This window comes from Mustela erminea, chromosome 6, assembly GCF_009829155.1.
Source record: "Mustela erminea isolate mMusErm1 chromosome 6, mMusErm1.Pri, whole genome shotgun sequence".
NCBI lineage: Eukaryota > Metazoa > Chordata > Mammalia > Carnivora > Mustelidae > Mustela > Mustela erminea.
Window position 1 is genome coordinate 87,112,593 of NC_045619.1, and position 14,564 is coordinate 87,127,156.

General features: G+C 48.0%; 1 protein-coding gene across 1 annotated transcript; it reads left to right on the top strand.

Moving 5' to 3' along the window:
• Nucleotides 1-10,326: 10,326 nt before the first annotated feature.
• Nucleotides 10,327-13,767, top strand: ANKRD33 (ankyrin repeat domain 33). Its single transcript, XM_032347851.1, is given in 5 exon segments — nt 10,327-10,471; nt 10,655-10,920; nt 11,132-11,261; nt 11,435-11,575; nt 13,043-13,767. Coding segments are annotated over 4 exon segments (1,164 nt in total). The 5' UTR covers nt 10,327-10,471; nt 10,655-10,752.
• Nucleotides 13,768-14,564: the final 797 nt, after the last annotated feature.

A 14,564-nucleotide genomic window follows, 5' to 3' on the forward strand; every position in this document is an offset into this window, starting at 1 on the left:
TAGAGGATGCCCCTTCCTTTCGATGCTGGGCTGAGATGACCGCTGCTCCCCTCCCCCACATCCCTGTCCCCCGGAATTTATAGATTCCTCATTGTCCTGCACAAAGGCCCTCTTGGGGAGGAGGCGGGGTGGTGAGGAGACTGGGGAATTAGAAAGTCAGAGGCTGAGTAACAGCCAACCACACCCAAGACCCCATAAATCTTCCTGGGCTCCCTGGAAGGTGGATTTGCTGCGCCCTCCCCCAGAGCGGCTTGCAGCTCGGAAGCATCAGCAGCAGCACCACAGTAAAGGTGTGGAGGCCCAAAGATAGGACCCTAACTCTGGGGGTGGGGTGGATCCTATTGTTTTATCCCTGTGACATCAGAAGTTCCTTCCTCCCATCCCGCTCCATTCCCTTGCACATCCCTGTTGAGTCTAGTCCACTGCTGTTGGGATTGAGCAGAAAAATTAGCTTTCTGGGGGTATGCTGAGTTCCTTGGCGAGGGGTGCCTGGAGGTCCAGACTCCCGGGAAAGCTGCCGCCTCCCCCACTCCGGCCTCTCCGGGAGAGGAGGACTGGCAGATGGTGCAGTGTTAACAGATGACAAGAAAACAGAATTACTCAGCTGCTCTGTCCCTCATGTTCGAGGAAGGGGATGGCCTTCGAACTGGAAAGAGACAATGGTGTCAATTGGGAGGGCTGGGGAGGAGGGGGAGGGAGAGGAACTGTGGGGCATGGTGGGGTGGGGGAACTTGCAAACCAGCACATGGAAGACCAGCTTGGGGTCTCATCTTGGCTACTCATGGGTTGGGGAATCTCAAGCAGGTCAAACCCCTCAGAATCTGCGTGGTCTCCTCTATAAAACAGGTCGACAAAAAACCCTCCCTTACCTTCTCACTGGCTTTGATGAAGAGAATGTGGGTTTTTCTCTTTATAAAACAGGCTTTACAACTTGTGATGGTGTCAACATGTGAGAGGTTACTTACTAGCTCTAAGTGCCAGCCCCTTAGGTGTTTGTAGAATCATTTTTAAAACTTTTTTTCCCTTGGGCGCCTGGGTGACTCAATGGGTTACGCCTCTGCCTTGGGCTCAGGTCCAGGGATGGAGTCCTGTATGCGGCTCTCTCCTCAGCAGGGAGCCTGCTTCCTCCTCTCTCTCTGCCTACCTCTCTGCCTAATTGTGATCTCTCTCTGTGTGTCAAATAAATAAATAAAATCTTAAAAAAAAACAACAACCTTTTTTTCCCTTACAACAAAATAGAATAGAATAGAAAATATCACATGCATCACTTGTTATGTAAAACTTTTGCTTTTACTTCTGCGGATGTTCTTATGGTCCCTGAGGCTGAGGTAAATGTATTTTACTGGGCGTGATGGTCAAAAATTTTGAAGTATTCCAAGGAGAAGTTTCTTTCCTGGTATCTCCAGACTGGAAAGGCTGGTGGATAGAAACTAACAACAAGAAATGCACCAGGAGAAATATACATGTAATGGCCTTGGACTATGGAACCCCAGGGTGGGGAGACCTGGCTCTGAGTAGCTCAGTGTAACTAAGATTGGGGGAGGCTGGGGTGCTTACTTAGAACTCACCAGACTGCTGTCTTGGTGGGTAACAAGAATCTCTTTGCTTTATAGGATGCCTTGGGCCCGAATCATGAGAACACTGTCCCTGAACACCTATTAGTCTATGCTCACTGTTCCCTCCACATGGCCCTGAGCTGAGCCAAAGAGAGCAGCTGGTCAGTAAGAACCTTGAACTCCTGTCCTTGGGCCCTTCCCCCCAACAAATCCACTAAGAGTGCAACAGGTATGATGTAGTAGTAGTAGTCAGGACCCTCCTGCCTGAACTTCACCCATGACCCTCATCCCCACCTCCACCCCAGGGGCCATAGTCCAGTGGGGGGTGAACTGGCAGAGGGGGCCCTAAATCAATCCCAGACTTCCCTGGATGGCATTGAGTTATGAGCTATGGGTTTTGTGATGTAGATCATGGTAGGGGAGGAGGGGGCATGACCTATGGCAGGTCACCAGGGACCCCCAGAAGGGGCCAGAGCCGGGGTCAGAGGTCACCTCCTCCATTCTCCATCCCACCATGTTGGGTCCCATCCCATGTCTAGTTTATAGGCGGGGGTGGGCTCTTTCCCCACTGACTGCTGGCCCCAGCTGTACCTGCCACCGGGCCTGTAGGGAATAGGGGGCTTGTGCTCGAAAAAGATCCTGGACGAAGGGCAGAGGTTGAGATGACAGTACATTTTGTTCCCTAAAGGAGATTGGCCTCTGCTCCAAATTTGACTCAAGAATTTGCTGAGCTCTTTCACTGTAGATTTGTCATTGCACTTTCCTCAATTCTCTCCCTTCCCTTCTGATTGAGTTCCTCAAGTCAAGACTCCTGCAAACCCAGACCAAAGCATTAGATGGCTGGAGATACAGCGTGACAGTCAGAGACAAGATAGGGAGAGAGAGAGAGAGAATTGCCCCCAGACAATGTATGTTATCAGGGCTTAAGCAAGATTGTTAGGGGGATAGATAGATGGAAAGGTCCAGACAGTGAGATGAGAAAGATCAAAACTGAAAAGATGGAGAAGAGGTGAAGTCAGGCAGATGGAAAGAAGACAGATCGACAGAAGCAGTGAAGAGATGGAGATTGAAGGGAAGTTGGAGTGGGCAAGAAAAGAGCATTCTGGTGCACTCCTATCAGAGCCCAGCAGCTAAGAGATCAAAAGGGGGATAACCATCACTGTTAATCCTTAAGACTGCCACACTGAGACTCTGGAAGGCCCTGACTGAAATGTACCCATAATACCCAGGAGGTGATCTGTTATTTTACACATTAACTAGCAACCTCCAGTCCCCCTCTGCCACAATCATCCCTATCAGCAAAGACATACACAGGGAGGGTCAAGACCCAGCCTGGACAAGGGGGTGGGGTGGGAAGAAACAAGCATACAGTCTGCCTGAGGACAGAGGCTTGGACAGGGCACTGGGGAACTGAGCATTGCTACAGGTGGAAGTAGAAGAAACCTTACAAACCTTCTGGGTACACAATCAGGTCGACCAAAGCTGATCCACAAAAATAATTCCCCTATAATTCTATCATGCTTTGGGATCAAAAATGGACCCGGTCACCCTCCTCCTGTGTACCCGCCCTGCCAAGACCTTGCCCCTGCATCCAACCCCACAACCCTCTGCTTTAGCCTTCACGTGGGTGGGGATGCTCTCCCAATTCCTGCCCAGGGCTGCCACCTGCTGGCAAAGAGTGGCCTTGCAGCACAGGACCCTTGGTAAAGCTGAAGGTGATCAAGGCTTGGAGGAAGATCATTTGAAAAGCAAAATGTGAAATTCCCTTTTACCTAGTCAGATGTCCTTGGGGCCTCTCAGCACAGATTAAAGTCTCCTCTCCTATCCTTCTACAGTCGTTGCTGAATGGTACTGGGTGGGCGGGGCGGGGGGGGGGAGCTCTTCAGGCCAGAGGAGAAACTGTCAGGGGACTTCCCGTTCCCTGAGTGGCCAACATTGTGCTAGATGCAGAAGACAAAGATGACCAAGGTGAGGGAAACAGCCAAGAACAAGATTAATGGTAACTCACATGAAGAGTTAAAATATGTGCCTGACACAAGCCCAAGCAGGTTTGAACAAATGATTGAGTGAAGTTCAGAGGTACACTGAGACATGATGAACTCTGTGTACAGGAGAGTTTGAGGGGTGCGGGGGGTGTCTGGCTGGCTCAGTCAGTAGAGTGGGCAACTCTTGATCTGGAGGTCATGAGTTCGAGCCTCATGTTGGGCAAAAGCCTCCCCAAAATAGAAACACACACACACACACACACACACACACACACACACATATATGTATGTATATATTCTTTCTTTTCCTTTTGACATGAAGTAGTAATTATCTTGGTGGATAAACATCATACAACTTGAAAAAGCAAAACATGAAGGTCCCCTTTCACCTCATTCCTATTCTCCTCCCCTAAATTAACCACCGACAATGCTTTCATAGAGGTCACTCTTTTATTTATTTTTTTTAAGATTATATTTATTTATTTGTCAGATAGCACAAGCAGAGGGAGAAGCAGGCTCCCCACTGAGCAGGGACCCTGACGTGGGACTCGATCCCAGGACCCTGGGATCATGCCTGAGCCGAAGGCAGAGGCTTAACCAACTGGGCCATCCAGGCGTCCCAAATACAGGTCATTCTTTACAAAAGTCCTCAGACTTGGCTACATGTTCGAATCACATGGGGGAGATGTAAAATTTTGTATTTTAATTACAAAAAAATTTTTTTAAAGTAATCTCTACACCCAATGTGGGGCTCAAACTCACAACCCTAAGATCAAGAGTCACACACTACCAACTGAGCCAGCCAGCTGCCCCTACTATTTTTTGTTTGTTTTGTTTTGTTTTATTATTTTTAAAGACTGATTGATTGATTAGAGAGAGAGAGAGAGAGCTGAGCAAGGGGCAGAGGGAGAGAGAATCCAGAAGCAGATTCCCTGCTGAGTGGGGAGCTGGGCTTTGGGACTCCATTCCAGGACATTGAGATCCTGACCCAAGTAGAAACCAAGAGTCAGCCACTCAACCAACTGAGCCAGCCAGGTGCCCCAACTATTTTGTTTGTTTTGTTGGTTTTGTTTTAAAGACTTATTTGAGAGAGAGAGTGCACGTGTACTCACCCGCACAAGCACGTGGGAGGAGGGGCAGAGGGAGAGAATCCAAAGCAGACTCCCCACTGAGGGCCCCACGAGATCAAGACCTGAGCTAACACAAGTCAGATGCTTAACCAACTGAACCACACAGGTGACCCACTACTGTTTTTTCTTTTATGATTAGGTGATTACATGGGGCAGCCAATGTTGACAACTATTGTTCCAGTCCTTTCTATGCATTTACATCCATGTAAGTGAGCCAGTCTCTCACAAGCACATGCGCACACATACACACAGACACATTCTCTCTCTCTGTCTGTCTGTCTCTCTCTCTCTATATATATATGGCTTTTTTTCTCTTCATTAGCATGTCTCAGAGATATTTTCCAAGCAGTCCATATGGATCTATCTTATTATTTTTTAATGGAGGCATAATTTTGTGCATCGTTTTTTCAAGTCTTTCCTCTGTTGATGAACATATTTTTTAAAGATTTTATTTATTTATTTGACAGACAGAGATCTCAAGTAGGCAGAGAGGCAGGCAGAGAGAGAGGAGGAAGCAGGCTCCCTCCTGAGCAAAGAGCCCAATTTTGGACCCTGGGATCACGACCTGAGCCAAAGGCAGAGACTTTAACCCACTGAGCCACCCAGGTGCCCTGTTGATGAACATTTAAGTTATTTCTAAATTTCTTTTTTACAATTACAAACAATGCTGCAAAGTATATACAGTATATCTTTGTTCACATATACAAGTACTGTTTAGGGAAAGATATCTAAAAGCAGAATTTTGGGGTTCATGTGTATGTACATTTGTTATTTTGATAGATACTGTCAAAATGCTTTCCAAAAATACTTCACTAATTTACATTTCCCCAACAGTGTAAGCACTTGATATAATTAATGTTTAATTTTTGCTAAGTTGATGGGCCAAAAATGTTTCATTATTGTTTTAATTTGCCTTTTCCTGCTTACTGTGAGATTAAGCATCTTTTCATATGTTTATTGGCCATTTGTATTTCTTCTATGAATTAATTACCATGTCTTTCCCCAAATTACTATTAGTTTTTTTAATTAATTAAGATTAGAGGAAATTCTGTTTCCAATAACATGACTGCCTGGACTCTGGACTGATATTTCTGAGTTAAACAGTAAAACTGCTAGTTAAAATAACAAATACAAATTATTTTTAAAGAGCTGGCCAGATAACAAGAATTGATTTGTGGGGGTGCCTGGGTAGCTCAGTCAGTTGAGTGTCTGATTCTTTGTTTCTTCTCCAGTGGTGATCTCAGGGTTGTGGGATCAGGCTTTATGCCCAGTGAATTTGAGTTTTTCTCTCCCTCTCCCTCTGTTCCCTCCAATACTTCCCCTTGTACATGCCTGCATTCTCTCACTCTCTCTAAAGTAAATAAATAAATCTTTCTTTAAAAAAGAATTTATTAGGTCAAAATCTAAGGTAGGGCAGGATCTCAGACAAGAAAAGAAATCAAGGAGTCTGCTTTAGTTTGAAAATATTTGTTGAATCAGGCAAACTTGAGCTTCAATTTCAAGTCTTTTTTTTTTTCTTTAAGATTTTATTTATTTATTTGACAGATATCACAAGTAGGTAGAGAGGCAGGCATAGAGAGAGGAAGGGAAGCAGGCTCCCCGCTGAGCAGACAGCCCAATGCAGGGCTCGATCCCAGGACCCTGGGATCATGACCTGAGCCAAAGGCAGAGGCCTTTCCCACTGAGCCACCCAGGAACCCCTCTACAGTCTTTTCTTTCACAGAACCAAAGCGAATTTAATAGATTTCCAAATTTTCCAACATCGATAAAGAACAACAATTTATAGGTCCAAAAGCAGGATAAATAAAAAAACCAAAGAAAGGTAAATAATTAGAAATCTATACCTACCCATAAGAGTAAAATTTATTATTTTTTTAATTTATTTTTTTACGTTTTTATTTCCTTATTTTTAAAGAGTAGAAGCAGGGCACCAGGTGGTTCAGTAGTTTAGTGTCTGCCTTCGGCTCAGGTCATGATCCCAGGGTCCTGGGATGGAGCCCCGCATCAGGCTTTCTACTCAGTGGGGATCCTGCTTCTCCCTCTCCCATTCCCCCTGCTTGTGCTCTCTCCCTGTCAAATAAATAAATAAAACCTTTAAAAAAAAGAAAGAAAAAAAAATACTTAGAATACCACAAAGAAAAGATTTTAAAGGCAGCAAGAAGGGCACCTGAGTGGCTCAGTCAGCTGAATGTCTGCCTTCGGCTCCGGTTGTGATCTCAGGGTCCTGGGATCGAACCCTGCATTGGGCTCTCTGCTCAGTGGGGAGCCTGCTTCTCTCTCTTCTGCATTTCTTCCTGCTTGTGCCTTGTCTTTCTCTCTTTCTCTCTGTCAAATAAATTAGTAAAATCTTTTTTTTTTAAAGATTTTATTTACTTATTTGACACGGAGTGAGAGAGCACAAGCAGGGGGAGCAGCAGGCAGAGGGAGAAGCAGGCTCCCCGCTGAGCAAGGAGCCCTGATGTAGGTAGGACTCGATCCCAGGACTCCGGGATCATGACCTGAGCCTAAGGCAAATGCTTAACTGACAGAGCCACCCAGGTGTCCCATAGGAAGTTCTTAAACAAGACCCAAAGGCACAAAGCATAAAGAGAAATCTTAATGAATTTAACCACATCAAAATTCCGGATTTTTTTAAAAAAGATTTTATTTATTTATTTGAGAGAGAGAGGAAGGAAGCACGAGCAGGGGGAGGGGCAGAGGGCAAAGCAGGCTCTCCACTGAGCAAGGAGCCCACTGCTTCGGGCCTCCATCCCAGAACCCAGGGGTCATGACCTGAGCCAAAGCCAGACACTTAACCAACAGAGCCACCCAGGCGTACCCAAAGCCAGGATTTCTTTCAGTGAAGCTCACCACAGATAAAGCTAACAGAAATATACATAGTACAGTTGCAACCTCTAAAACCCATTTGAAGGGCACCTGGGTGGCTCAGTCGTTAAGCGTCTGCCTTCAGTTCAGGTCATGATCCCAGGGTCCTGGGATAGAGCTTCACATCGGGCTCCCAGCTCAGCAGGAAGCCTACTTCTCCCTCTCCCACTCCCCCTGCTTATGTTCCCTCTCTTGCTGTGTCTCTGTCAAATAAATAGATAAAATCTAAAAAAAAAGGAGAAAAAAAAATCTGATGTATGCGTACAATGGAACTTTATGCAGCAGGAAGAGGAGGGGAGAAAGAAAGAAAGATAAAGGATATGCCCCTATGTCATTTATCAAGAGAGCAACGATTTTCCCAGGAGCCTTACCTATTAGACTACCGATTGCATTTCACTGGCCAAAACTGTGTTCCTCCACCAGACACGGTCATACTTTACTAAAACGTGACTAGAGAGAAGGGGGTCACAGATAGGGGTTGTGTCCTCTAATTAGTGATGTCTAACACATAATCTGGTAGATTTCTTATAATTGTTGAAAGAATTACATAGCATGCATTCATCACATTTTACCGTGATGGCTAGAGGGACAGTAGCCATCTTGTGGCCATGAGGAAAAGTCAAGAGGCTCCCAGAGAAGGCCCTGCCATCATCAGTTTATATCAACAACAGCTTATCCCTGAACTTCTTAATCTTGTGTGAAGAATAAAACCCTATTTGGTTAAGCCACTTGTGGCCGTTAGGGCTCAACAGTAGGCAACAGAAATAGATGTGGCCAGTTTAGATGTAAAGGAATAGAGAAACAGGTTCTAGGTTCAGAAACAACTCCAAGCTTTGAAAAGCACATGACTTCTGCCTGTGATCGGGAAGCAACAGTCATTACTAGAGGAAGCTGATGAATCAGGAAGCTCCTCACCAGAGCCCCACTGCATCTGTCCTGCTCTGTGACAGTAAAACACATGTCCCGTGGTATTTAGCTCTGTTCCAGATTTATGTCTTGCACAAGAGCAGAACCTAAATCACGGATTCCTGGCTCAAGGGAATCGAGGAAGTGTCGTTTTGGTTTTCCAGCTTCTATAGTTCAGAAGAAACATGAAAAGGAGTTTTGGATCAATGTTGGCAGCCACCAAACCAAGGAGACCAGCTTTCGGTTACTTAAACCAAAGACACTCCCCACAGATACACTTCATAGAAAGTAACGAGGAGCCATCTCCAAAAAAGCATGGTGTGAAAAAAAAATACCAGAATGAGGTCTGTCACACAGTTCTAGGGTGCAGGTTAAAACATACATAAACCACATAGAGGAGGGGAGGGAAAAATAAAATAAGACTGAAATCAGAGAGGGAGACAAACCATAAGAAACTCTTAACTCTAGGGAACAAATTGACGGTTGCTGGTGGGGAGGTAGAGGGGAGGAAGTGATGACTAACTGGGTTATGGACATTGGGAAGGGCACTTCACGTAATGAGCACTGGGTGTTGTGTGTAGAGGGTGAATCACTAAACTCTACCTCTGAAACTAATTTAAAAAACATACATAAACCAACACTACCTTTTTTAAAAAAAGATTTTATTTATTTGACAGAGAGAGAAATCACAAGTAGGCAAAGAGGCAGGCAGAGAGAGAGGGGGAAGCAGGTTCCCTGCTGAGCAGAGAGCTCCATGTGGGGCTCGATCCCAGAACCCCCAGACCATGACCCAAGCAGAAGGCAGAGGCTTAACTCACTGAGGCACCCAGGTGCCCCAATAAAATACCTTTTTAAATGCAGTTTACATTTTCAAGAATATACACATGCCAATTGATAAAGGGAAAGCAGGAGCATAATAGGCTGTGGGGGATCTGTGAAGAAAGATAAATAAAGTAAAATTAAAAAGTTCTGGTACATGCTGATGGTGGGAGTGATATAAACAGATGACCACGGTTGGCTCCGTTTTCTACACCTGAGGTCCAAAACTGACCCATTACATTTAATATTTAGTTTTAATTTACTTTAAAGAATGGTTCAAAAATTATTAATACATAATTGTAAATAATGTAATTCAATTATTGTAATTTTTTTAAAGACTTTATTTATTTATTTGACAGACAGAGATGACAGTAGACAGAGAGGCAGGCAGAGAGAGAGAGAGAGAGAGAGAAGCAGGTTCCCTGCTGAGCAGAGAGCCAGCGGCTTAACCCACTGAGCCACCCAGGCGCCCCCAATTATTGTAATTTTAATGCAATCTAAATATTCCATACTGAATTTACCATATCAAAACTAGTCCATGAAACTTACTATACCATAATTCTGTCCTCCTAATTAGACAATTCTTTATATTTTAATTTCCCCAGAACCTCAAAAAAAAAAAAAAAAAAAAAAAGGCGAGGTAACCTCCAGAGCCCCACCTCCCCCAGTTCCAGCCCCTGTTCATCGCGATGTCTGCACTCGAACCCTCTCCTTCCACCACTCCGGCTCCGCGGAAGGGAAAGAGACTTCAGGCTGACGCGGCTGGGTAGGGACCCCTCACGACCCTCCAGCCTCGGAAATTTCTGCTACGGGTTCGGAAGGTAGAAGGTGAGCACGTTTTGGCGGGGCGGGGTCTTACCCAGAGCCTCCTCCGCGGGGGAGGAGCCTCCTTGATTGGGCCCCGCCCACTCAGGGGCGGGCTCTCTGGCCGGTCCTGGTCTCTGGGAGAGGAGGGCACCCGCCCCTCCCGGCCTCCCCCCCCCACCCCGCCCCATTCCCGTCCGCTACTGACCCGGCTTGATCCAGCTCAGCTCCGGGGTGTTTGCAGCAGCTCTTTCCCTAAGTCCAGCCATCTGTTACCTGCCTTGTTTCCTGGGGAGAGCGAGTCCTCCTCCCGCTGCTCTGGAGATCCCGCGAGTGTGCCCCCAGGAGCCTGGGGGCCGCTGCGGGCCCCGGCAATGACTGCCTCCTAGGGAGCCTCCACACCTGGGTAAGGTCCCGTGGGAAAGAGAAGACCGCCCCTCTCCTTGACTCTCACTGGGATCCTCACAGCGAACCACTTCTGCCCTCTTAGGGCTCCTGCCCACAGTTTGTCTTCTCCTAAGTTGGGTGGGGTGCTGGGACCCTTCCCTGGCGTACGGGGAGAACTGTTCCCCTCCGTTCTGTGTTACAGGTGCCAGCTGCGTGAGGCTAAGGAACGGGCGTTCTTGCCCGCACCCCGCGCTCCAACTGGAAGAGGAAGAGCCGGAGTTGCCCAGGGGTGGGCTGGGCATGTCTGAGTCTTCACCCTGCCCCACCGGCCAGGAGACCCCTGCCCCAGGCTGTAGGCTGGGGGCCTTGTACTGGGGCTGTGTCCGCAATGACCCTGTCCAGCTTCAAGCCACGTTGGATGGTGGGGTCTCCCCAGAAGAAGCCACCCAGGTGGATGGCAACGGGAGGGTGAGCTACCTCAGGTGTTTTCCAGTGCAGCTAGAGCAACCCTATGTCCTTGCCACAGGACATTTATCCAGTGCCTGGATCCGTGGGAGGAAGGGAGGGGTCGAGGGTAGGTCTAAACAGAGGCTAAACAGATGGATGTGGGTTTAGAGGGCACAGGGGCTCCAAGGAGATCCTGGAAAAAAGCGCAGGGGCTGAGCTGTTCCTCCCCCAGACAGGTCTCATGGTTGCCTGCTACCGAGGCTTCGAGAGTGTTGTGGCTCTGCTCAGCCGCTGCCCTTTCCTTGATGTGAACCAGCAGGATAAAGAAGGGGACACTGCCCTCATGCTGGCTGCCCAAGCAGGTGAGAGACTGTTAACCTTCCACCAGTTTCCCCCACTTCAGACAGGGTCACAATCCCATACTTTTTGTATTGTGTTCTTCCACCGCAAAGACTGTTGTATTTGGTGGAGGGTGAGTTTGGGGCTTCATCACCCTCTTTGGGGAGAGCTAAGCTCTGTCCTTGGTACTCTGCAGGCCATGTGCCTCTGGTGAGTCTTCTGCTCAACTATTACCCGGGCCTGGACCTGGAGCGCCGAGACCAGCGGGGGCTAACAGCACTGATGAAGGCTGCTGTGCGGAACCGTTCGGAATGCGTGGCTGCCCTCCTCATGGCAGGTGCATGGGGCCTGGACCGGGATTTGTGACAACCAGTTCCTCCCCAAGCCTTCCAGCCTGACGCTTAGTCAGCCGTGTAGTTACAGAGAGAAGAGAGGTGGACACGGAGGATCAATCTAGGCCGACTTCCTGGAGGAGGGGAGTGTGCTTGAGTTTCTCAGAATCAACGAAGTCTAGCTATTGATGTCTCTGTTTTTTTTTTTTTATAAGTTAAGATTTTTATTTATTTGACAGAGAGAGATCACAAGTAGGCAGAGAGGCTGGCAGAAAGAGAGAAGCAGGTTCCCCACCGAGCAGAGAGCCCGACGTGGGGCTGGATCCCAGGACCCTGGGATCACGACCTGAGTCGAAGGCAGAGGCTTAACCCACTGAGCCACCCAGACGCCCCTTGATGTCTCTGTTTACATTGTGAATGTTGGTCTCAGAAAAGAAAGCTTGGGAGGAAAACCTAGACCAGCTAGAAAAACAAAAAATGCTGATATCTGGAACCAGACTGTTGGGTTCTAGTTTTGGCTCAGCCACTAGCTGAGTGACCCTGGGCAGAAGCCTTCTCTCTCCGGGACTTACCAGTATAAAGAGGGTGTTGGTTTTCTCTGGGATGACTTCCGTCTCTGACAAGCCAGGGTTTCAGGGACACGATGATATGTAGTTGAGGTGTGTGGCTGAGTGGAGTTGTTCTGGGATAAAGTTCACACTGCTCATGAAGTCTTGGGCCTCCACTATTTCTTCAGGTGGGACTACCATCTGTTGGTCACCCTGGGGACCCCTGGCCTCCAACTCTTCCTTTCCCTACCCCATCTGACTGTGTTTGGGGTGAGAAGGGAGAAAAGTCTGCAACCTCCTTTTACCCCAAAATGACTGTTATCCCCCCAGCCCAGATTAGAGGGGTGTGGTGATGAGAAGAATGAGGAGTGGGGGCCCAGAGGACCCCCCTCCACTTGCCCAGCATTTGCCACTCAGGCCTCCCTTGTCCTGGGCGACCTGCCCACCATCTGTTCCTCGGCTCCTTACAGGTTTACAGGCTCCTCCACCAGGTCTCTCTGAAGTCTTTTTTACTCTCTGGACTTCACTGTTTTCTTCTTTAGTCTTTTTTTTTTTTTTTTTTAAGGATTTTATTTATTTATTTCGGGGAGAAAGAGCACAAGCAAGGGGAGTGGCAGGGAGGGAGAAGCAGGCTCTCACTGAGCAAGGAGCCCCATACGGGACTCGATCCTTAGACTCTGGTATCATGACCTGAGCTGCCGCCCAGGCACCCCTTCTTCTTTAGTCTTAAACAGGAGATTGGGCTCTGGGGCTGATACTGTCCTGAGACTGTAGCCGGTCACAGCTCCCAGATTCCAGCTGCAGAAGGAGGGGCCTCTGTGGTTTGTAATCCTCCCCAAAATCAGTCCCGGGGCTAAAGAATCTGCCCTTCTGCAAGTCACCAGTCCCTGTCCCATCCCATGTCACTCCTGTGCCCCCTCCCAGGTGCTGACCTGACAGCGGTGGATCCTCTTCGGGGCAAGACGGCCCTAGAATGGGCACTGCTGACCGACAGCTTCGACACTGTGCAGAGGATCCGGGCGCTGCTGCGGCGCCCCCAAATAGAGCAGCTGAGCCAGCATTACCAGCCCGAGTGGCCAGCCTTGCCTGGGCTCGTGGCTCAGGCCCAGGCCCAGGCCCAGGCCCATGCTACCCCATCTCTCCTAGAGCGATTGCAGGCCACTTTGAGCCTCCCCTTTGCCCAGTCTCCTCAGGAGGGGGGTGTCCTGGACCACCTTGTGACTATCACCACCAGCCTGGCCAGTCCCTTCCTCACCACGGCCTGCCATACCCTGTGCCCTGACCGGCCACCTGTGCTGGGCACCCGAAGCAAGTCTGTGCCAGAGCTGCTAGGCACTGCCCCACCCCCTCCCCCAGCCCCCCAACCCCCCCAGGTAGTCCCTGGCTCCCGGGTCCTCATCCCCTACCAGAGCCGTCAGGGTGTGCTGAGTATGTGCTCTCAGTGGCTACAGCCCAGGGACAGTAGTAGCCCCAGGCCCCCAAACCCCAAGATCCGCCTCTCCAAGGCACCCTCATCTTCCACACAGTACAAGCCAGAGCCCAGGCGCAGAGAGAATCAAAGCCTAGCCCTTCCTGTCTGGAGATACCAGGAGCTCAGGATGGAGAGGAAGAGGAGGGAGGAGGAGGAGGGTAGGTGAGCACAGAATTAGAGGAAGATGGATGAGGCCAGGCTGAGAACAGGTGATCAGGTCCCTCCCTAAGGCTCCTTCACCCTCTAGAGCCCTTTCTGCTTTCCCATTGCTCTCTGTACAAATGCTTCTGGCTCTCCTTGAGAGGTTATTCATACGGCATTGTTTGCAATCATCAGAGTGAAAACAACCTAAGTGTCCATCAACTTAGCTAGGCAACTAGCTAAGTTCCTTATGGGTGTGATCATAGTACATCCATAGGATGTATTCTGCACAGTGGTAAAACAAAGTTAAGGAAGCTTTGTATGTTCTGATATGAAACTGTCTTCGAGATGTATTAAGTGTCAATAATCAAGGGGTGAAACAGCGTGAATGGCGTGCTACTGTTTGTCAAGGGAAAATGTGCACCGAGATAAACTTGACTGATACAAACGTATACTGAGTACCAGGGTGTATTTAACTACTTAGTGAATGAAGGAATGAAGGAGGAAAGGAAAAACCATTACCTGACGGTGGAGAGAAAAATGCCTGAATAAGATTGGAAAGGCAAGTACAAAAAGGTTTAATTCCTACTTAGCAATAAAACCATCACTTTTTTGTTCTGCCAGAGAAAAATAGTTTGCTATTTATCAGTCTTCAGCAGCTTAACCTCTTAACTTTATGTAAGGTTTGGGCCCTAATAAAGAGTAAATAGCATGTCAGACAAAATTACTTTCCCTTGATGACCCATAGGTGGGGTTATTAGCCAATGATCTAAAATTGCTTGAAAAAGCACTTAGTAATTTTTTGTGTGTCTTATTTATAGTATTTTTTTCTCA